Source organism: Mobula birostris, chromosome 5, assembly GCF_030028105.1.
Source record: "Mobula birostris isolate sMobBir1 chromosome 5, sMobBir1.hap1, whole genome shotgun sequence".
NCBI classification, from domain to species: Eukaryota; Metazoa; Chordata; class Chondrichthyes; order Myliobatiformes; family Myliobatidae; genus Mobula; species Mobula birostris.
The window spans coordinates 32,697,197-32,721,205 of record NC_092374.1 but is presented as its reverse complement, the minus strand read 5'-3'; the positions used below and the strand labels follow the sequence as shown (position 1 = coordinate 32,721,205).

Below are 24,009 nucleotides of genomic sequence, written 5' to 3'. Positions count from 1 at the left end.
GACCTGGATGAGGAAGTGGAGGGATGGGTTAGTAAATTTGCTGTTGACACAAAGGTTAGGGGTGTTGTGGATAGTCTGGAGGGTTGTCAGAGGTTACAGTGGGACATCAATAGGATGCAGAACTGGGCTGAGAAGTGGCATATAGACTTCAACCCGGATAACTGTGAAGTGGTTCATTTTGGTAGGTCCAATTTGAAGACAGAATATACATGGATGCTATAGAGAGTGCAGCAATTTACAAAGATGTTGCCTGGATTGGAGGGCATACCTTATGAGAATAGGTTGAGTGTACTTGGCCTTCTGTTCTTGGAGCGACAGAGGAAGAGAGGTGAGCTGACAGAAGTGTATAAGATGATGAGGGGCATTGATTGTGTGGATAGTCAGAGGCTTTTTTCCCAGGGCTGAAGTAGCTAACACATGGGGGCATAGTTTTCAAAACTCGCAACCAGTCTTCATTAACAAAGGTCATATTAAGTTCTCTCTCCCTATCTTGTTTACTCTTTAGTGAGAGGTTATCTTTTTGTAGTAAAAATAAATTATAAATTCTACCAATGGAACCTCTCACTAAAGGATTCATATTTAAAATAGTATCCAACAGATAAGATTCTTGCATATATGGAAACTTCTGTAAAAAATGTCTAACCTGAAAATATTGCAGGAAGTGTGTCTGAGAGAGAGAATATTTGCTAATTAACTCTTCAAAAGTCATCAATTGACCACCAAAAAATAAATCTGCAAAAGAACAGACCCCGTTCTTTCTCCATAAGAGAAAAATGGGATCAGTTATTGATGGTTTAAATAGAAAATTTCCGTATAAAGAGCTAGACAATTTAAATTGTTTAAAATTGAAAGAGTTGCGAAACTGAAACCAAATCCGTAAGGACTGTTTAAGGAATTTTAGCAAGTTGTAAAGGTAACGAAGCTCCTAATAATGAGGTTAGATGAAATTGTTTGATAGCTTTTAATTCCAAATCAATCCAAGCTGGTTTTTGGCTCTTATCAAGCCAATATAGCCAAAAACATATTTGTCGAATATCAACAGCCCAATAATACAATCTTAAACTAGGTAGCGCAAGTCCACCATCTTTTTTAGATTTTTGTAAATGATACTTACAAATTCTTGGTCAATTCTTCTTTGATATGTGCCAAGAAGGGCTATTTTATTGAAATGGAAAGATACCTCTGTCCCTACATTAATTCAATGGTTTTCTCAAGTAATGTTATATCTTAGCTTGGAAAAAATTAGAAGTAGAACTTTCGATCCTTGATTCGATTTTGAGAGAAGGTGGGGCTCTTTTGCCAAATATTATCATTTAATGTGAATTAATTCATATGGTTTCCTTCCAATCTTATTTTATATAAATGTGAATTGGCGGTTGATGATTTTTCTTCTTTATATGTAGATGATTGTAAGGCGTATTGCTCCGGGAGTTGATTACTAATGTTTTTTTCCCTCTTTTTTCTTTTTCTTTCTCTTGTAGTTACTGTTTTTTTTTCTTTTAGTTAGTTGGGGTTCTCTTTTTTCCTTCTTTTCTTTATAAAAAGTATTTTTCATTATCATATATTATTCTTTCTTGATAAGTTTTTTTCTTCAGCTTTATTAACTGTATGTATATCAATTTGTTGAACTCTTGTACCATTTTAAAGCTGTAGAAGATTATGTATCAATAAAAAGATTTTAAAAATGAAATGGAAATAGGTACCGAGGGGATGTTGGGCAAGTTTTTCACACAAAGTGGTGGATGCATGGAACACATTGCTGCCAGTGGCATTGGTGGAAGCTGATACAATAGGGTCTTTTAAGAGTCTCTTAGATAGGTACGTGGAGCTTAGAAAAATAGAGGGCTGTGCGCTAGGGAAATTCTAAGCAGTTTCTAGAATAGGTTACATGGTCGGCACAACATTGTGAGCTGAAGTGCCTGGCATGTGCTGTAAATTTCTATGTTTTATGTTCTAGGCACACTGAAGTAGTAGAAACTGAAAAATGGTAAGACTACATTTTTCTTTCTTTTGTTACGGTTACAGAGAATGTGCCAGTGCAGGTAGAAAATTAAGATGCAATCCAGGGTGAGGTAGATTGAAAGATCAAGAAATCATCTTTAGTACAAGAGTCTTATATCAGTGGGACAGAAAGCTGACTTGATCAAAGGAATAGTGTTCCAGAGCTTATACCCAATGGAAGGTAGGGGGAGGGGGGGGAGAAAAGAGAGAATGACTAGGATGGGAGGAGTATTTTATTATGTTGGCTGCAGAAATTACCAGTAGTAATCATTCTCAGGCCACACCAGTGAGGTGAAAAACAGATGATATTTCTGGGCGAAAGCCTCTTCTGCCAGAACTGGAAAAGTGAGATGAGTGTGTTTTAAAGACAAGATGCTTGGAATCCAGATTAACATACACAAAAAGCTGGAGAAACTCAGCAGGCCAAGCAACATCTATGGTGAGGAATAAACAGTTGACATTTTGGGCTGAGACTCTTCATCCTGACTGTGTTTAAGGTGTGGAGAAAGATCAAAGAGAATGTTCACGATATGGTGCAGACCAAAGTTGACAAGGTAACAGTGACTTTGAAACCGCATTTGGAACAAAAGGATACAGAAATAATTAGAAATGTAGAATTAAACATGAAAGGATGAAACATTTACCACAATAGTTGCATTTCCTTTCTGGCCTTTTATTTATTAAAGTATTTTCTTTCAGATTATTTTAACAGGTTAGTGTTTGATAACTGTAGAATGCAACATACTTTCTGAATTGTAGCAAATTGCTAACACTTGCTAATTGTGAAGGAGCTACTGTTTGTATTTTTCCTGTTAACCCAACAAATTGTTTTGGAAAAAAATAAAATCTTGTGTATTAAAAATTTTAAATAGAATTTTGAATGTTTATTATGTTTCCACATCAGTGAATATAGTAAAAAGACTCAACCCTACCAGAATAGCAATGTTTACAATTGACTGCCAACATTTAGTTCTCCTACTCTGATGCATGTACCCATTGACCATGAGAAGCAACTCACTTTTGGATATGTCACTTCGACACCTGGAGAATTATTTAAACTGCTCAATTGGGTGAGGAGAAATGCTATTAAACAAAAAATCCGATGTTTTAAGTGATCTTCTGATTAAAATTCATCAATTATGATGCCGATGGAAATCAGTAATTTGTGATAACATTTCACATCAGAATACCACAAAAACATGAGTGATTTAGGTCATTTTAATAATTCCTTAATTTATACTGATATTTTTGTTGGACAAATATATTTGGCAATAAAAGTACATTATGTAGCTTACATGCACATTTATATGTACAATAGTGCTTTTACTTCCCGCACCCCCACCCCCCACACACATTAAAAGTACATTTCAGTTTTGCACTCAGTTGCTGGATGCTTTAACAATCTCACATGCACCCGGTGGCAATATCCTATTAAGTTTTATGTACAGTACATAATCTTCTATTTTGCTATTTGTCACATTATTGTGCTAACATATCTTTATTCAAATATAATTTAATTCTGCTGTTGGACTCCATAATTTACTATTTCATTTAGCAAAAAAATAGCAATACCTGGCAAAAGTAGGATTTTAAGGTTAGGCACTTAAACATTTAAATTGACCATTGACAATATGCCAAGTAAATAGTTCATTGGGTTCATTGGTGGAGCAAATAGCATTTTTTGGATATATCATGATACTCGTGTTATTGAAAAAACGTATTTCAAATTCTCTACCTAACTTGTAAAAACAATTGTATGAAAATGTTTGTAAACTAGCACTGTGTTATATGTGTATTTGACACCAGGCAACTAAAATATAGTTTGGAAGAATTATAATTTGGAAAGTATTTATGCACAAAATAATTTGCTTAATAAATTTTAATAACAAAGCAGTATAAATACTTGTAACTTCACCAAATCATTCCTATGAAATTCACTGAACACAACTAGGGGAATACATCAGGATATTTCTACTTTATAAATTGTGACAACTCTTCACTGTTTATTGAATATTTCAATATGCACATTCATTCTGAGGGCTTGTCATCTGTCCAGTGGTATAAAGTCCTTCAAAAGTTTGTAAATATATCCACAGCTTTGAAATGAACAAAATCCACAAACGGTTGAAACGTCCACTGATGGATGACAGAAGTAAGCCATTGACCCTACTCAGGTCCACCACGCTGTAAAACAAAGTTACAGTAAGTTTGCTGTTCAATGTACTCAAACTATAGAAAACGAAATACACAACTTGATAATTAAATCAGTTCCAATCCTACTCTGAAATTTTATCCAATCCAAGCAAAATGCAAATGGAACACAGGCTGGTTGCTGGCAATACAGGAGGAAGCCAAACAAAAATATGACAGTTTTAACATTAGTGTAGATTATTCAAGTCAATTTCAGTATTAGATCTTGGAACTAGAAGAGTAGAAAAGACCAACTTACTTTGGTCTTTTATTTCAAAAAGTTTAATTAAACTGCAACATCATTTAACATTGAGAAGCAGAACCTAGCCAAAATGTCAATATAACAGAGATAACCAATATACTCAAACTGCAAACTATATTTAAATTATTGTGCAATGAAGAAAGCCTTAATTATTCTTCTTAGACACTTCTACAGTAATACTTGTTGATTTCCCTGTGAGGTTCATAGTTTTATACTTATTACACACTTATATCGGAGAACTAAAAATTATTAGCTGTTTGGAATCACTTAAAAGACTACTGACATGCAAAGGTCAGATTGTGATTATTGGAATTTAAATTCTATGATAAAATATAGATAATATGGTATATTTTGCACATAGTATCAAAAGCTTGATAAAGTGCCAATTAAGAGAGCCCAGTTCCAAAATGAAGCATTTGTTATTGAAGGAAATGCAGTTGCTTGGATAGAGGAAAGAGTGAAACGATAAAAACGAAGTGTAGATGCTGATTTCTACTATTATGTTACAGCTTCAGCAGCAGAATGCAATTGAAGGTGAGGTTGCTGCTGAAGCTGTAACATAATAGCAGAAATCAGCATTTACACTTAGATTTTAATCGGTTCACTCTTTCCTCTATCCAAGCAACTACATTTCCTTCATTAACAAATGTTTCATTTTGGAGCTAGGCTCTCTTAATTGGCACTTTATCAAGCTTTTAACAGCTTTCAACAAGTTTTTGGAGATAAAACCCAGTTTTCTTTTAAGGCAAGATACTTACATGAGTAATCATTTGAAATACTCTGAAATTATTTTAGTATCTACAGACTCACTCTTTGCAACTTATGTTCTCAGTATTATATTTACTTGCACTGTCTGTTTTCTCTTACACATTGGTATTTGTTAGTCTTTGTCTAATTATGTATAGTTCTACTGTATTTCTTTTTCCTTGTAAATGCCTGCAAGAAAATGAATAGTATATTGTATCGTATATGTACTTTGATAATAAATTTTCTTTGAACTATCTCCCCTACATACTTCACTTAACTATTTTAACCTAATTACAATACATAGACCTTATACTATAGTCAACTGTTAATGATCTTATCGAGAATGTGCATACCCACCTGAATGTACTCCATTTCTTCGTTTGACACTGGTAGTCTTTTGTATTTCTGTGGTAGAGCTCTCACTATCTCTATAGTGTCACGTTTGCTAGATAATTCGCTAACAGTGGGAGCACTTGAAGAAATTGAACTTGTTGTTGGTTGCTGTCCTTGGATTGATACAGACACTGATTTGAGAGCTTCATGCACTATAAAGTGAAAAGGAGAATAGAACAATTAAAGCCATTAATAAAACCACCACTAAGCACTAGACTTCCTCTCTGCCACAATGTATGATTTATTCAAATTTCAATCTACAAAGAATAAATGACACAGCGAGTAATGTTAACAATATTAACATTTGCATTTCATTCCATAGAAAACTGCAAAAAAAAAGCATGAATAACGCAAACAACGGGAATTCTGCAGATGCTGGAAATTCAAGCAACATACATAAAAGTTGCTGGTGAATGCAGCAGGCCAGGCAGCATCTCTAGGAAGAGGTACAGTCGACGTTTCAGGCCAAGACCCTTCGTCGGGACTAACTGAAGGAAGAGTGAGTAAGGGATTTGAAAGTTGGAGGGGGAGGGGGAGAATAATAATAATAAATCTTTAAGCAGAATTTCTGGAAAATTACTTTATCTAAAAAAAAATTCATTTCTCTTAGAACAGTGTCAAAACTTACAAAAACCCAGTCCAACTCTCAAACAAAAGTATTTTTTTTAATGAAAAGCGAAGCTTAGGAGGGTTAATGCTGCCTAATGGCATCTCCTTTGATTGCATCTTCGGAAACAGTTCTATTTCCATCTTTAATATCTCTATTTTTCCTTTTTAGGGTTCTTCGAAGACCCTGACCTGGAGCCACATGCTGGCTACAGTTCTCTGCGGGAATGGGACCCACTCTCGGGGTTTCACAACTGGCCGTTGTTTGGAACGCCAAGGGCTCGGCCTAAGAGCTCCGCTCGCCTTCGGAGAACCTAGTTTTCGTGGCTCTGGAGACGGGTGGGGTGGGGAGATCGGAGGTCGGTGTCCGAGCAAAAGACCAGGGTGTTGTGGGAGATGGAAGATCTAAGGCTGTGTGCCCAGAGACCCGAGATTTTTGGACATGGAGCTTGGAAAAAGTGACGCAACGGACTTTTAACATCGTAAACCAGCGAGTTGTTTGTTATGTCTCTCCTCTCGCTGTGAAACGGAAACACCTCTTTCTCCCTTATTAGGGAGAGAGAGAGAGGCTGTGGTATGTTGAATGCCAGGTGAACACTGTAGTCTTTGGAGCACTGCAAGTCTGTGTCTTTGCTGTTGCCTTGCTCATGCTTTGAGTGTTCGGTGGCGGGCGCTGATGCTTTTTTTGCCAGTGGGGGGAGGGGTGATTGTTGCTTGCTGCCGCATACGCACGGGATGGAGGGGAGCTGGGGCGGGACTTTGGGGTTCTAACATTTAACTGTCATTCATTCTTTGGGGGCACTCCTCTGTTTTCGTGGATGGTTGCAAAGAAAAAGCATTTCAGGATGTATATTGTGTACGTTTCTCTGACATTAAATGTATCTTTGAAACCTTTGAAAGTAATTTCAAATGCATCATCATTTTAAAAATAGTTTTTAGTTATTCAAATCCATGTGCTTAACTTATGGAAAACTATTATTGTACATCTAACCCCTCGAAGACCACAAACTGTACCATCTCGAAACATCTTAAATATCAGCTGGGAAGATAGAAGAACCAATGTCAGTTTGCTAAATGAAGCAAAAACAACAAGCATTGAAGCCTACGTCATCAAGAACCAACTAAGATGGAGCGGTCATGTTGTTCGGATAAAAGACTAACATTTGCCGAAACAAATCTTCTACTCCCAGCTTAAAGAAGGCAAACATAAAAGAGGCAGACAACAGAAGAGATTCAAAGACGTCTTAAAAGCCAACATGAAGAAATATAACATCGACATCAACAATTGGAAAACCAATGTCATGGACAGGAAACTCTGGCAAGCCATCATCCGAGAAGGAACAGCAACTTTTGAAGCCAATAGACATGCAGAATTAGAAGAAAAGACAAGAAAATGGAAAGAGAGGCAGCAACAACCAAAGCCCAATCTGCCATCTGGAACTACCTGTCCTGAATGCGGAAGAACTTTCAAAGCCAAGATTGGACTCATAGACCACTTGAGAGCCCATAAGTAGATCAACAGAACGAAGACCATCATCCTCGACCTCGTGGGATAGCCACGACAACAAATGTTATTCAGCTAGATCAAAACTGGAAAAAAAGTGGCCAAACAACACACTCAAAGTGCTGAAGGAAGTCAGTAGGCCAGGCCTGAAACATGGACTGTACTTTTTTCTATCATCATCAGCATCATCAGGTGCCATGCCCAGTTTGAGCTTTGACTGCCATGGCCCACACACTCCTGTTTTGGGTCAAGTGGATCAATTCATTGATATTCATTTCCAGTTCTCTGGCTGCTGTCTCCATCATCATTTGTCTTTGTCTTCCTCTTGCTTTCTTCCCTTCAATCTTTCCCATAATTACCATGCATTCTAACTCCTCTTTCCTAATCACATGTCCAATGAAGTTACGTTGCCTTTTCATGATCTCATACATTATTTCTCTTTTTGTGTTTGCTCTGTTCATGACATGCTCGTTAGATATTTGTTTCGTCCATGATATTCTTTGAATCCTCCTCAAAAACCACATCTCTGCTGCTACAATTCATTTCCTCATGTTACTAGATACTGTCCAACATTCTGAGCCATATAACATAACTGGATAAACATAACATTTCAGTACTCTGAGGCGGGTTGTCATGCCTAGTTTAGTATTGGTCAGTATACTCTTCATTCTCGTAAAGGTGTCTTTTGCCATCCCTATTCTTCTTTTGATATCCAAGTCGCACCTGCCATCTGATGTCACCCAGCTTTCTAAGTAGCAAAAGTTCTGTACTTGCTTTATATCTTCCCCATTTATTCTCAGCCTGCTGATAGGATTCGCCTTCTTTTTTGGATATCACCATACATTCTGTCTTTTTGCAATAGATAGATGGACCTATTTTTGCACTTTCTTTAACAATTATATCAACTAAGTTTTGTAGTTCTTCCTCCGTAGTTGCAATTAATAGTGTCATCTGCATATCTGAAATTACTGATGTTTTCACTGGCAACTTTGATTCCCAAGATGTCTCTTATTTTTTGTAATATTGTTTCACTATACACATTAAATAAATCAGGGGAGAAAACACACCCTTGTCTAACGCCTCTCTTGATTTTTGTAAACTGACTCATTTCCCCATCTATTCTTACAGCGGCAGTTTGTTCCCAGTACAGATTTCTGATTAGGCGGAGGTCTTTCGAATCTAGATTTAGAGTTTTCTGTAATATTTCAAATAACTTATTGTGCTTCACTTTATCAAGTGCTTTTGTGTAGTCGATAAAACAAACAAATCTTTTTGCACTTGAATAGCTCATTCTGATAGTATCCTTAACATCAATATTGCATTTCTTGTACCTTTTTTCTGTAGATGCTGCCTTTCCTGTTGAGTTCCTTCGGCATTCTGTGTGTGTTGCTTGGATTTTCAGCATCTGCATATTTTCTCTTTTTTGTGAAAAAGGTGGCCAGTTTATTACAGGTTTATATATTTCTCTGATCTATATTGTATTTGTGAATAGATTGTCATGGATGTAAACTGTATAGGGCCAATTTTTTTTTGCCAAGTTCAGCTTTCTAAACACAGCAGCTAACTCTATCTCCAGAAGCTTCTAGATTACTAGTATTAAAAAGTATTTGAAAAAAATATCATGTGGTGAAGTCACCCAAAAGACAAAGAAATAATATAAATCATGAGAGAAGTTCAGGTTTATTAGGAATAGTCCAGGAACATCAAGAAGCATGACAGAAATATGGGTGAATTAGAATCCATTCCTCTGCCTTCGATTTCTATGGCTTGTGTGTATGCCTTTTTAGCTTATAAGAATTGTATATGTTATGGAAATCCTTAGTGTTTTAGAAATGGTTTGTAAGTTGGAAATCTTTTATAAGGTAGAAATTTTCTGGGTGTTTAAATGTGTTTTAAGAATGCTGTTTGAATTTAAATATGTATCACTGAAAATAAATTAACTGCACTTAACTACTTTGTTAGCTAGAAGCATCTCAGTGGGGGGTGGGGAACTTACTACTCAAATAGTGGGTATTGGCAGCTAATCTTGCTGTGGAGGGTAAACAGCAGAAGTGAACTAGCTTTTGAAGATTGGTAGTTATAGTATAACCTCCCTTTAATGATACTACCTGTAACTATTTATATTGATAGGACTTAAGGTATTCATTTGAGTTTAGAACTTTGCGGTCAGGAAACCCGATACCGATTGACCATCTTAAATCCGGCAATCAGTAATTTGGTTCCACCGCTGGTGCAGTCATAATTTTTGCCAGCTTAATTTCAAATTTCCCGCCTCACCACGCCAACCTGTCGCCACTGTTTTGTGGCACCACTAACAGAATCAGCTACTGGCACAGTCTTTAAAAGAAACAAGTAATTCCTCTGTTTTATTCTGCATTTATTTTTATAACCTATAGACAATAGACAATAGGTGCAGGAGTAGGGCATTCGGCCCTTTGAGCCAGCACCGCCATTCACTGTGATCATGGCTGATCATCCACAATCTGTATCCAGTTCCTGCCTTATCCTCATAATCTTTGATTCCTCTATCTTTAACAGCTCTATCCATCTCTTTTTTGAAAGCATCCAGAAACTTGGCCTCCACAGCCTTCTGAGGCAGAGCATTCCATATATCCACCACTCTCTGGGTGAAAAGGTTTTTCCTCAACTCCGTTCTAAATGGCCTACCCCTAATTCTTAAACTGTGGCCTCTGGTTCTGGACTCACCCATCAACGGGAACATGCTTTCTGCCTCCAGCGTGTCCAATCCCTTAATAATCTTAAATGTTTCAATAAGATCCCCTCTCAGCCTTCTAAATTCCAGAGTATACAAGCCCGGTCGCTCCAATCTTTCGACATCTGACAGTCCTGCCATCCTGGGAATTAACCTTGTGAACCTATGCTGCACTTCTTCAATAGCAAGAATGTCCTTCCTCAAAACTGGAAACCAAAACTGCACACAGTACTCCAGGTGTGGTCTCACCAGGGCCCTGTACAGCTGCAGAAGGACCTCTTTGCTCCTATACTCAATTCCCCTTGTTATGAAGGCCAGCATGCCATTAGTTTTCTTCACTGCCTGCTGTACTTGCCAGCTTGCTTTCAGTGACTGATGTACAAGAACACCTAGATCTCGTTGTGCTTCCCCTTTTCCTAACTTGACTCCATTTAGATAATAATCTGCCTTCCCGTTCTTACCAACAAAGTGGATAACCTCACATTTATCCACATTAAACTGCATCTGCCATACATCTGCCCAGTCACCCAGCCTGTCTAAGTCACCCTGCATTCTCATAACATCCTCCTCACATTTCACACTGCCACCCAGCTTTGTGTCATCGGCAAATTTGCTAATATTACTTTTAATTCCCTCATCTAAATCATTAATATATATTGTAAACAGCCAGTCCCAGCACTGAACCCTGCGGTACCCCACTAGTCACTGGCTGCCATTCTGAAAGGGGCCCGTTAATCGCCACTCTTTGTTTTCTGTCAGCCAGCCAATTTTCAATCCATGTCAGTACTCTGCCCCCAATACCATGTGCCCTAATTTTGCCCACTAATCTCCTATGTGGGACTCTATCAAAAGTTTTCTGAAAGTCTAGGTACACTATATCCACTGGCTCTCCCTTGTCCATTTTCATAGTTACATCCTCAAAAAATTCCAGAAGATTAGTCAAGCACGATTTCCCCTTCGTAAATCCATGCTGACTCGGACCAATCCTGTTACTACTATCCAGATGGGTCATAATTTCATCTTTTATAATTGACTCCAGCATCTTTCCCACCACCGACGTCAGGCTAACTGGTCTATAATTCCCTGTTTCTCTCTTCCTCCCTTCTTGAAGAGAGGAACAACATTAGTCACCCTCCAATCCACAGGAACTAATCCTGAATCTATAGAACATTGGAAAATGATTACCAATGCATCCATGATTTCTAAAGCCACCTCCTTAAGTACCCTGGGAGGCAGACCATCAGGTCCCATGGACTTATCAGCCTTCAGACCCAACAGCCTATCCAACACCATTTGCTGCCTAATATAAATTTCCTTCAATTCATCCATTACCCTAGGTCCTTTGGCCACTATTACATCTGGGAGATTGTTTTTGTCTTCCCTAGTGAAGACAGATCCAAAGTACCTGTTCAACTCGTCTGCCATTTCCTTGTTCCCCATAATGAATTCACCCGCTTCTGTCTTCAAGGGCCCAATTTTGGTCCTAACAATTTTTTTCCTTTTCACATACCTAAAGAAGCTTTTACTATCCTCCTTTATATTCTTGGCTAGTTTACCTTCGTACCTCATTTTCTCTCCGTGTATTGCCTTTTTAGTTACCTTCTGTTACTCTTTATAAGTTTCCCAATCCTCCGGCTTCCCACTCATCTTTGCTATGTTATACTTCTTCTCTTTTATTTTTATACTGTCCATTACTTCCCTTGTCAGCCACGGCCTCCCCTTACTCCCCTTAGGATCTTTCTTCCTCTTTGGAATGAACTGATCCTGCACCTTCCGCATTATTCCCAGAAACATTTGCCATTGCTGTTCCACTGTCATCCCTGCTAGGGTATTGTTCCACTGAACTTCGGCCAGCTCCTCCCTCATAGCACCATAGTTCCCTTTGTTCAACTGTAATACTGACACTTCCGAGTTTCCCTTCTCCCTCTCAAGTTGTAGATTAAAACTTATCATATTATGGTCACTACCTCCTAATGGCTCCTTTACCTCGAGGTCCCTAATCAAATCCGGTTCATTGCACAACACTAAATCTAGAATTGCGTTCTCTCTGGTAGGCTCCAGTACAAGCTGTTCTAAGAATCCATCTCAGAGGGACTCCACAAACTCCCTTTCTTGGGGTCCAGTACCAACCTGATTCCTCCAGTCTACCTGCATGTTGAAGTCCCCCATAACAACTGTAGCATTACCTTTGCGACATGCCAATTTTAACTCTTGATTCAACTTACACCCTACATCCAGACTACTGTTTAGGGGCCTGTAGACAACTCCCATTAGGGTCTTTCTACCCTTAGAATTTCTCAGTTCTATCCATACTGACTCCACGTCTCCTGATTCTATGTCCCCCCTCGCAAGGGACTGAATATCATTCCTCACCAACAGAGCCACCCCACCCCCTCTGCCCATCAGTCTGTCCTTTCGATAGGACGTGTACCTTGAATATTCATTTCCCAGGCCCTGTCCACTTGAAGCCATGTCTCTGTTATTCCCACAACATCATACTTACCAACTTCCAGCTGAGCCTCAAGCTCATCCACTTTATTTCTTATACTCCGTGCATCCATATACAATACTTTTAATTCATTACTCCCCTCACCTCCCATATCAATTCCTATTTCACTTGGCCATACTGTACAATCCCTTCTTGAGCTTTCTGCTCTGTTGATTCTGCTGTCATTCTTAACTTTTTTTATTCTCACTTTCCCTTTATCTCCATCCTTGTGTTTCCAGTTCGTCCCCTCCCCCCCCCACTACTTAGTTTAAACACACCCATGTTGCAGAGGCAAACCTGCCTGCCAGAATGTTGGTGCCCCGCTTATTAAGGTGCAACCCGTCCCCTTTGTACAATTCATCCTTACCCCGAAACATACCCCAGTGGTCTAAGATTGTAAATCCTTGCTTCCGGCACCAGTTCCTCAGCCACACATTCAGATCCATTATCTCCCTGTTCTTGACCACTCCAGCACGGGCAACTGGAAGCAAACCGGAGATAACCACCCTGGAAGTCCTGCTTTTCAGCCTTCTTCCGAGTTCTCTGAAGTCGCACTGTAGAATGTCTTTCCTCTTCTTCCCCACATCATTTGTGCCGACATGCACCGCCACTTCCGGATGTTCACCTTCACTCTTGAGGATTCTCTGCACCCGGTCCGTGACATCCTGGATCCCGGCACCAGGGAGGCAATACACCATCCTTAAATCTTGCCTGTTGCCACAGAAACCCCTTTCTGTACCTCTCACTATAGAGTCCCCTACTACCACGGCTCTGCCTGACATCTGTCTCCTCGGCTTTGTCCCGGCGCCAATTGTTGACTCGCAGACCCGTCCGCCTCTCAGACTGGCACTGTCTTCTGTCCAGACGCTTATAAGAGGGAGAACCTGTTTACGAGAGGCGCATCTCCCGGGGTCTCCTGTACTTCAAGCATCCTTTCCTTGCTCGTCGTCGCCCCCCTTCTCTCTTCCTGTATCCTGGGTGTAACGACCTCACTGTAGGTCCTGTTCAGAAAACTCTCGTTCTCCCGAATTAACCTAATGTCATCCAGTTGCCTCTCCAGTGCTGCAACACGGTCCTTCAGAAGCTGAATCTGGACACATTTTCCACAGGTGTAGGATCCAGAGGCACCATCAGTGTCCCTGACCTCCCACATCATGCACGCAGCACTCTGAATCAGCCTAGCGGTCATTTCCTCACCACTTCTCCCCCTCTCCAACTGTGGCGTAGTCTCCACTCTCAGCCTCCTCGCCGAAGACTCCTGAGCCAAAGACTCGCACTTTTCTCACAAGGCACTTCCCTCCTCCGACCTGGAAGGTCTAGTTAGCTTGCTGCTCATGACTGGTTTTTTAAATCAGCCGCTCCTTCTCGGCCAATCCCCACATTCGCTCCATCACCTGCCGCGCCTCCTCCGAACTGGAAGGTTATTTAGCCCCAGTCACGTTTTCATTAAATAAAGCAAGTGCTTCTTGTGGTGTAAAGCACAAACACCATATGTTAGCTATACAATATAAGGTGGAAGTTCTGAAAAAACTCAGTGTCTGTGAAAAGCTATGTAACTCGTATAACATTGGCTCTTCCACAGTTTATGATATAAAAAAAACAAAAAGAAAAGTTGCTCCAGTTCTTTACTGACAGCAAATCAAAATTAGAAGAGTTTATTTATTTGATCCTAACCTAACCAGGGCCCCAAGACAGTCCTTCCAGGTGAGGCGACACTTCACCTGTGAGTCGGCTGGGGTGATATACTGTGTCCGGTGCTCCCGATGTGGCCTTCTATATATTGGCGAGACCCAACGCAGACTGGGAGACCGTTTTGCTGAACACCTACGCTCTTTCTGCCAGAGAAAGCAGGATCTCCCAGTGGCCACACATTTTAATTCCACATCCCATTTCCATTCTGACATGTCTATCTACGGCCTCCTCTACTGTAAAGATGAAGCCACACTCAGGGTGGAGGAACAACACCTTATATTCCGTCTGGGTAGCCTCCAACCTGATGGCATGAACATTGACTTCTCTAACTTCCGCTAATGCCCCACCTCCCCCTCGTACCCCATCCGTTATTTATTTATATACACACATTCTTTCTCTCACTCTCCTTTTTCTCCCTCGGTCCCTCTGACTATACCCCTTGCCCATCCTCTGGGTTTTCCCCCACTTCCCCCTTTTCCTTCTCCCTGGGCCTCCTGTCCCATGATCCTCTCATATCCCTTTTGCTAATCACCTGTCCAACTCTTGGCTCCATCCCTCCCCCTCCTGTCTTCTCCTACCATTTTGGATCTCCCCCTCCCACTTTCAAATCTCTTACTAGCTCTTCTTTCAGTTAGTCCTGAAGAAGGGTCTCGGCCTGAAACGTCGACTGTACCTCTTTCTAGAGATGCTGCCTGGCCTGCTGCATTCACCAGCAACTTTGATGTGTGTTGCATGAATACCAAATGAATGTTTCTTTCCTAATGGTCACTTAGCTTCTACATCCGGATTTTTGAACATTAAAAGAGAATCAAAATCATTCGACCATAAAATGGAAATCATATAGCCATGATTAAAACTCTGCAAATTTCCAAGAATTATACAAAATATGCCCACATAACCTGTGGAAATATATTAACAATAAATGTTGCAACAGGACATTTAAGTTGGAGATGAACAGCTGTACTTATAATCAAGTCCTATCCTTCGATTAATTACCATTATATTAATTTCTTGGCCCTCAATTATAAACCATTAAGAACTTGCAGATGATCTCGTTATGGAGCATAACAGGAGAACAGCAGCAACAACCCAGCTTGTGGCACCACAGTGAACACTGTTGTACAGAGGACATAGGAGTGGAGGTGGGGGAGTGGGGACATTACAGCTTTGGAGACCGATAGTAGTATGGGATTCTATTGTAAGTAGCATATAGGAGTTTCATTAACTGCAAAGGAGACTCCAGGTTGGTATGTTGTCTTCCTGGTGCTAGGATCGAAGATATTTTGGTTGTAGGATATTATGGAAGAGAGGATGAATAGCCCAAGGTCATGGTACAATGATGTAGGCAGGAGAAGGGATGAGGTCCAGTAATGTGAGTTTAGGGAACTATGCAATCATACCCCGAAAGCTGCAATCTACCGATCATTTCCAGTGTCACAAGCTAGTGAGTACAGAAAGAGAAGGATAGGTTAGATGAATGCGTGGGATGGTGCAGGAGGATAGGCTTTATGTTCCTTGATCATTGGGACTCCTTCTGTACAAGCAGGATGGGTTGCACTTTAACCATAGTAGCACCAGCATTCTAATATTCCCTCCTTTGGCTAGGTGTTATTTCCCGTACTACCCCGCACCCACACCCCCACCCCACCCCACCCACAAGTTTGGTTATAATGTCCTAATTTGCCACAGGACACTTTCAAATACTAAACATATTAGGTAAATACTGTTAATAGATAATGAGTTTTAAAGCAGTGAAACTTGGGTAACATGGGTTAACCTATTATCTTTCTTTTCTGTAAATGATCATAAAGATTTACTGAGTTACACTTACCATTAGGTCGAGGGAAGGCTTTTCTATCTGGGAATTTAATTAATCGCTGATGTGGTTTCACAATCTACAAAGACATTTTAAAAGGAAAAAAAATAAGTACATATTTTCCTAGTCACTCTAGTTGTTCAATCCTCAGAAGAGCTCCAACGAACATTTAGAACTTTCCATCATCCATCTTCACTTAAGCATATTAAGATGTATTCAGGATTGGTGAAAATCGGCTTAATGTAGAAACTTCAAACCAAATTCCTTTAATTGAATATTTTGGGGTGACAGTATGTAAATACAAACATTGATTTTGATACCTCCACTACAAATATTATCTTATATATGATGGCATAAATATATGTAATAGCTGATGATCCATCAATAGACTTCTCAAGTTTTGAAAAGGATTCACATTTTACTGGTAGCTTTTAATCCTAGTTACCAAAGTTTTTTTTCAAATTGCTTTTAGCATTTGGGAATTTGGTTTGAAAATTACAAACTTATAAAATGGTGTTCTATTTTCCAACAAGAAGGTCAGGAGAACACACTTGTAGTATAGTGTGCAGTTCCGATTGCCCAGCTACAGGAAAGATGTGATTGAGATGGAAATGGTGAAGATTCACAAGCATGTTATCAAGACTGGAAGGGCTGAGTTATAAGGAGGGGCTAGACAGGCTGAGATTTCTTCCACAGAGCGCAGATGATAGTATGTAGATAAGGTGGATGGTTATTCCAGAGTAGGAAGTCTAAAACTGGAGGACGCAGATTTAAGAGGGACTTGAGGCGAAATTGTTTCTTGCAGAGTTGGTAGTTATATATAAATAGCTGTCAGAGGAAGCTGCAATGATGGTACAACTACACTGTTTAAAAGACATTTAGACAGGTACATGAATAGATGAAGTTTAGAAAGCCGTGGACCAAATGGCCTATTTCTATGACACTTTCAAAAAGTGATGTATCTGTACCCCTATACCTCTCTGTTTACAACACGCTCCAGGGCCCTATCACTTACTGTGAATGTCCTGCCCTGATTTAACTGACCATAATACAAAACCTCTCAACTGTCCAAGTTAAATTCCATCTGCCATTTCTTAGTTCACTTCCCAGTTCATTTAAATCCTGTTGTAATCTTAAATAGTCTTCTTCACTGTTGACTCCGCCGCCAATTTTGTTGTCATCTGCTAATTTACTGTGTAAATGACATTGACACCCATTTTAATAATATTGATTCTAAACAACAGTGGATGCAGTACTGAACCTTGCAAAATACCTCTGATCACAGGCTTCCATTCTGAATAAATACTCCAATATTGTAACATGACTAAGTCAATTTTGTACCAGTTGGCTAGCTCACCCTGTTTTGTACAGCTGCAACATGACATCCCAATCCTTGTACTCAATACCTCAGACTATGAAAACAAACAAACTAACCATCTTCTTCACTACTCTTATCAAGGGGCCAAGGACTTGTACCTCAAGACTCTCCCCAAAACTTGGTGCAAGTTCTTTCAGTGCAAGGTGGTACCAACAGACAGACGTTTACTGCCACATACAAAGGTGTTCTGGGATATACTAGAGCTACATGAACTGCCACAAGGGCTCTAAGAAAAGACATTTTATGGGCCCTCCTGCCATACAAGTGGAACAATACGTTGGGTACAATGAATAATGATAGATGAATATATTTGCAAATCTTTTACTCTCTCTACATGGTAATCTTTTCCCATGACAGAGCACAGAGTAGAGTATTTCTTGTGGGTATTTGGTGTCAGTAATCCAAATGACACGTTTGTTGTACAGAGCTGATCGGTACAACAAGCCTCACTGCCCAGGATATTAGCCTGGAAGAGATCACTGACATTGGTTCACCTATCCTTCCAGTTGAAATGGAGTATTGTAGAGAACTCAATAATGTAGCAGTACTCTAAATTATACTTGCTTGCATAATGGAACCACAGTTAAAAGTGGACATATAGTTAACATTACTAATCACTTTACCAAAATTTGATTCTGGGCTTTACTTGTGAGTTAGAAGCTGCAGTTGGAGCAACCTTATAATTCCAATAATGAGGAAGGCCTAGCTCCGACTGTTCTTTGATGACAGATAGCCCAAAAAAGTCCGAAAGCTCTCTAGTAATCATGTATCATTTCTCTGAACGGGCTGGCAAGCCAATCTGTGTCCTCTGAGAGGAGGACCCCCACAAAAGCTACAAAGAATCTAAGGAAAAGATACCTGGTGCCCGGGGGGGGGGGGGGGGGGGGGGAGGATGAGCACCCCATTCGGATGGACACAACGACATGAGACCCAGGTGATGAACAAACGACGATGAGGAAGCAGTGTGCATGTGGCAAAATCTGCACGAACGATCGTGGCTTGAAGATCCACCAAACAAGGATGAAGTGTTTGGCAGGAGCAGGAGCAGCACAACGCGCAGATGTCCAACCTGGTGAGATGAAGGAGGGGCCAGGCCCGGAGTCACCCCATAGTGCCCGGAACCTCCAAGTGTTGCAAACTAATCCCTCTAACGTGAAGTCTAACAGGAGGCGGATCAAATGGCTGCAGCTAACATGACTTCACTGTGGAAGCAGTTTGATGAAGATGTTAACCAAATTCTGGAGGCAACGGCGAAGGGGGAGGGGGGAGTTGATAGGAAGCTGCAAGCCATGATGGACAGCGAGATGTTTCCCAGTGGAGGTTGGTTGTAGGAGATTCGTAGCCCATTCTTTAGTTAGAGCCTTCAGCATTTTGGGCATCGAGGGACAGAGGAAGAGGAGAGCCATCCACAGTACCACCGATGTGGCAGAGAGGGCCTCAAGATGGCTGTGGCTCAAAAGAGGGGAGCCATGGAGTCATAGGTAGCTAGCCATCTGGACACAAGCTGGGGTCTGATCGGCCCCGGCTGGGTCACCTGGAGGAGGTTGTATGATGTTAAAAGATCCGAAACACCCGATGATTCCAGGAACATCACTGAAGATGTGTCCAGAAGCATCAGTAGATGTATGTACACAGCTGCATAGGAGGAGATCTGAGGTTGGGTACAAATCAAAAGTGACAAATTTGTTGTTTGAAATTCAGAAGCTAAGTTTCTGCGGCAGAACTGACAAGAACTTAACCAAGCCACCAAGCAGTACCCATCTGTGAGCCTGATTGGCTGCTCCAAGAAATAATTTGATTGCTAAGATTTTTGTTTTGTTTTTACTTAACCATGATTACCGGGTATGATTTATGGAGGGTTATTTCAAGGGCGAAGAGACAATTTCAAACGAGATTGGAGGCGACATCAGATGTACGACAACTCTGGCAAGATATTACTTCCTTCAAAGCGAAATCCAACAGCATGAATGGCAGCGATGCCCATTTCTTGAGATATTTACAGATTAGAAACTTTTTAAATACTGTTCTTATTACCTTTCCGATTTCATATTCAATGGATATAATGGAAAAAATTTTAGATTTAAATCCTCTTCAGAAAGGTTCAATAGCAATTATTTATAATATGGTTATGAAAATAAATCCAGATGTATCAAATACAATTAAGAACGACTGGGAAAGTGAACTTAAGCTCACTTTACCTACAGAGAAATGGGGGAAAATTTTTCAATTAGTTAATTCTTCCTGTATATGCGCTAAACATGCGTTGATACAGGTTAAAGTAGTGCACAGGGTTCATACGTCCAAAGATACGCTATCTCATTATTATTCTTATATAAACCTTGTATGTGATCGATGTCATTCTGAGATAGCTTCATTAACTCATATGTTTTGGTCTTGCCCTTTGCTGAAGAAATATTAGGATGACATCTTCGATATTATTTCAACTGTTTTGAATATTGATCTACAACCTCATCCTATTACTGCAATCTTTGGTTTACCAATAATAGAACAACGTCATCTGACCTCGGCAGCTTGTCGGATGATTGCTTTTGTTACTCTAATGGCTAGAAGATCCATATTATTGAATTGGAAAGAGATTAATCCTCCTACTACATTTCAATGGTTTTCTCAAACTATGTCTTGTTTAAATTTAGAAAAAAATTAGAAGAATCATTTATGACCCTTCTATTAAATTTGAAGAGATTTGGAGACCATTTATTCAATACTTTCACATGATGTAATTTGACCCTTTCCAATTCTATTTTGTTACTTCAATATACGGGGAGAGGAGTGGAGTTAATGACACTAATGGTTTTATCTGAGGTATCATAATAGCCCATTCTTTTTCTTTTTTTTCCTTTAGTTTAGTTTTCTTCTAGTTGGGTTAGATTTTTTTTTCTTTTGGGGTATATATATATTTTTTTCTTTTTTCATGATATTTTTATATTTTCACTTTATATTTTTCTTATATTTGTACTTTGTGAGATTTTGGGAGGTTCATTAATTATGTGTCAATTGAGTTTATACTTGCATAAACTAATTATTGATAATGTAATCCCAATTGCTCTGTATCTATTTTCTGTAATGTTTATGATGTGGAAATTAATAAAAAGATTGAAAAAGAATGGCAGTGATGCTTCCCTACCAGATGAAATCAACATCTTCTAGCCCCGCTTTGAAAGGGAGAACACAACTACAGCTGTGAAGACTCCTGCTGCATCTGATGACCCTGTGATCTCTGTCTCAGAGGCTGATGTTAGGCTGTCTTTAAAGGGGGCCCTTGCAAGGTGGAAGGTCCCAATGGAGTACCTGATAAGGCTCTGAAAACCTGTGCCAACCAACTGGCAGGAGTATTCAAGGACAGTTTCAACCTCCCACTGCTGCGGGTTGAAGTTCTCACTTGCTTCAAAAAGACAACAATTATACCAGAGCCTAAGAAGCGTAATGTGAGCTGCGTTAATGACTATCGCCTGGTAGACCTCACATCTACAGTGATGAAATGCTTTTGAGAGGTTGGTCATGACTAGACTGAACTCCTGCCTCAGCAAGGACCTGGACCCATTGCAATTTGCCTATCGCCACAATAGGTCAACGGCTCTTCACACGGCTTTAGACCACTTGGACAATACAAACACCTATGTCAGGATGTTGTTCATTGACTATAGATCAGCACTTAATATCATCATTCCCTAAGTCCTGATTGAGGGGTTACAGAACCTGGGCCTCTGTCCCACCCTCTGCAATTGGATCCTCGACTTCCTAACCAGAAGACCACAATCTGTGTGGATTGGTGATAACATCTTCTCCTCGCTGACAATCAACTTGGGGATGTGTGCTTAGCCCACGGCTCTACTCTCTATATACACAAAACTGTGTGGCTAGGCATAGCTCAAGTACCATCTATAAATTTGCCGATGATACAACCATTGTTGGTAGAATCTCAGATGGAGACGAGAGGGCATACAGGAGTGAGATATGCCAACTAGTGGAATGGTGTCACAGCAAAAACCTGGCACTCAATGTCAGTAAGACGGAAGAGCTGATTGTGGACTTCAGAAAGGGTAAGACAAAGGAACACTTACCAATCCTCATAGAGGGATCAGAAGTGGAGAGAGTGAGTAGTTTCGAGTTCCTGGGTGTCAAGATCTCTGAGGATCTAACCTGGTCCCAACATATCGATGCGGTTATAAAGAAGGCAAGACAGCAACTATACTTCATTTGGAGTTTGTCAACAAAACACTCTAAAACTTCTATAGAAGTACCGTGGAGAGCATTCTGACAGGCTGTGTCACTGTCTGGTGCAGAGGGGCTACTGCACAGGACCGAAAGAAGCTGCAGAAGGTTGTAAATCTAGCCAGCTCCATCTTGAGTACTAGCCTACAAAGTACCCAGGACATCTTTAGGGAGCGGTGTCTCAGAAAGGCAGCGTCCATTATTAAGGACCTCCAGCACCCAGGGCATGCCCTTTTCTCACTGTTACCATCAGATAGGAGGTACAGAAGCCTGAAGGCACACACTCAACGATTCAGGAACCATTTCTTCCCCTCTGCCATACGATTCCTAATTAGATATTGAACCCTTGAACACTACTTCACTTCTTAAAATATATATTATTTTTCTTTTTTGAACGATTTTTAATCTATTCAATGTACATATACTGTAATTTATTATTTTTCTTTTATATTATGTATTGCATTGAACTGCTGCTGCCAAGTTAACAAATTTCACGACATATGCCAGTAATAAACCCATTCTGAGATTCAACAGAATCACTCTTGCCTCCGACTCATAACTTGAAATCCCTGTATAAAAAGTGGTCACATGATCTAATAACGTCTCATTGCACTGAGAAAGTGGCGCAATATCAGGGGAGCTGTAGTTTAGTGAGACGTTAAACAGCGGTGGTCAGATGGATGTAAATGACACATAATATCCTGATGAAAGGTCTCGGCCCGAAACGTCAAGTATTCGTTTCCCTCCATAGATTCTGCTTGATCCGCTGAGTTCCTTCAGCATTTTGTGTGTGTTGCTTCAGGTTTCCAGGATCGGCATTCGCTCGTGTCCCCGTCTCTATCGATTTGCATTAACTGTAACTGCAGTAACTTGCGACCGATTAACAGTGTGTCCAACAGGCCTGGGACACTCGGCGTCCTTCAATTAATTCAGGTCAATCAATGGCACTTGCTACTCCAAACCACTTTCTGTTCCCCTTCGCCTGGTCTCCCGCTCTATGGTCACGGAGACCGCCGGGCCAGTGGAGCAGCCGAGAGATCTCCCACAACGAGTGCTTTGCATCACGTCGCCTGTCCTGCAAGGACAAACTCAAGGAAAGCCGCAGACAGGACGCGAACGCCTGCAGCTTCATTTCAGGGTCACCATGATTTGTTTTTTCCCCCTCTCTTATTTCTCAGTGAAACAATGAGAGTCAGAACCTGAACACGACAACACCGGGAGAAGTGCGACTTCCACACTTACCCGAACAGCTTGACTGACAGCGGCCATCTTAGATCCCCAGCTGTTCCCCATAGCGACGTTGTTCAGTCAGCACTTCCGATAGGCTGAGCCAACCAGTCACGTGGGTACGTTCCCGAGGCGGAAGTCCGTCTGAGCGCTGGGCACGTCTCAGTGTAACAGGCAGATTCTCACAAGGTCAGTGGGTGGGAGTGAGTTCCCTAATCAGTCGGGCGCACTGTCGTCGGTGAAAACAGTTTCGACTGCAGCACGGGCAATTAGGATTTGGAAGTATTCATATAACCCTGAGCAAGTGAAGTCTAAACACATAACGTCCGCAAATTCTGTTGCAAATAACCTTATAAAGGTTGGATCGTAGACATGTACATTTATAAAGTACCTTTTTAGTATCTATGTCTTACGGGCAATCAAGTGCAGTCGCATCATTATGTGCCGTGTCGTATGACGTGGGCGATCATGGTCTTTCTGAGACCATAGTTGTTCTTGGCAATTTTTTCTACTGAAGTGGTTTGCATAGCCTTCTTCTGTATAGTGTCTTGACAAGACGGATGACCCCAGCCATTATCAATACTCTTTCAGATTTCCCTGTGGGAAATATTTTATTTTGCAAGTCTAAATCAGCTTACCCCAACCTATTAAAAATCAACTACTAATATCGAGCTGTTTTATCACAGATAAATAGCCTTGTGACCTTATTGATTTCTACATGGTTGCCACTTTCCTTACTGGTGGTAGATTCTGTAACAT

General features: G+C 40.4%; 1 protein-coding gene across 1 annotated transcript; it reads right to left on the bottom strand.

Annotated features, from left to right (window-relative positions):
• Positions 1–2,680: 2,680 nt before the first annotated feature.
• On the bottom strand, positions 2,681–23,372 carry kgd4 (alpha-ketoglutarate dehydrogenase subunit 4). The gene is made up of 4 exons (XM_072257816.1): positions 23,266–23,372; positions 16,428–16,491; positions 5,558–5,745; positions 2,681–4,185 (listed from the first exon to the last, which is right to left on the bottom strand). The coding sequence occupies exons 1-4, from the start codon at positions 23,314–23,316 to the stop codon at positions 4,168–4,170; spliced, it is 321 nt and encodes a 106-aa protein (XP_072113917.1). The 5' UTR covers positions 23,317–23,372; the 3' UTR covers positions 2,681–4,167.
• Between the last annotated feature and the right edge of the window lie 637 nt (positions 23,373–24,009).

What these genes read in the sequence shown, in the direction of transcription:
- kgd4 (XM_072257816.1), bottom strand. Translation starts at nt 23,316, where the DNA reads ATGGGGAACAGCTGGGGATCTAAGATGGCCGCTGTCAGTCAAGCTGTT. An exon ending in CTGTCAGTCAAGCTGTTCGG is followed by an intron (nt 16,492 to 23,265) that starts GTAAGTGTGGAA and finishes ATGTCTTTGTAG; the next exon opens with ATTGTGAAACCACATCAGCG. An exon ending in AGCCTTCCCTCGACCTAATG is followed by an intron (nt 5,746 to 16,427) that starts GTAAGTGTAACT and finishes TTCACTTTATAG; the next exon opens with TGCATGAAGCTCTCAAATCA.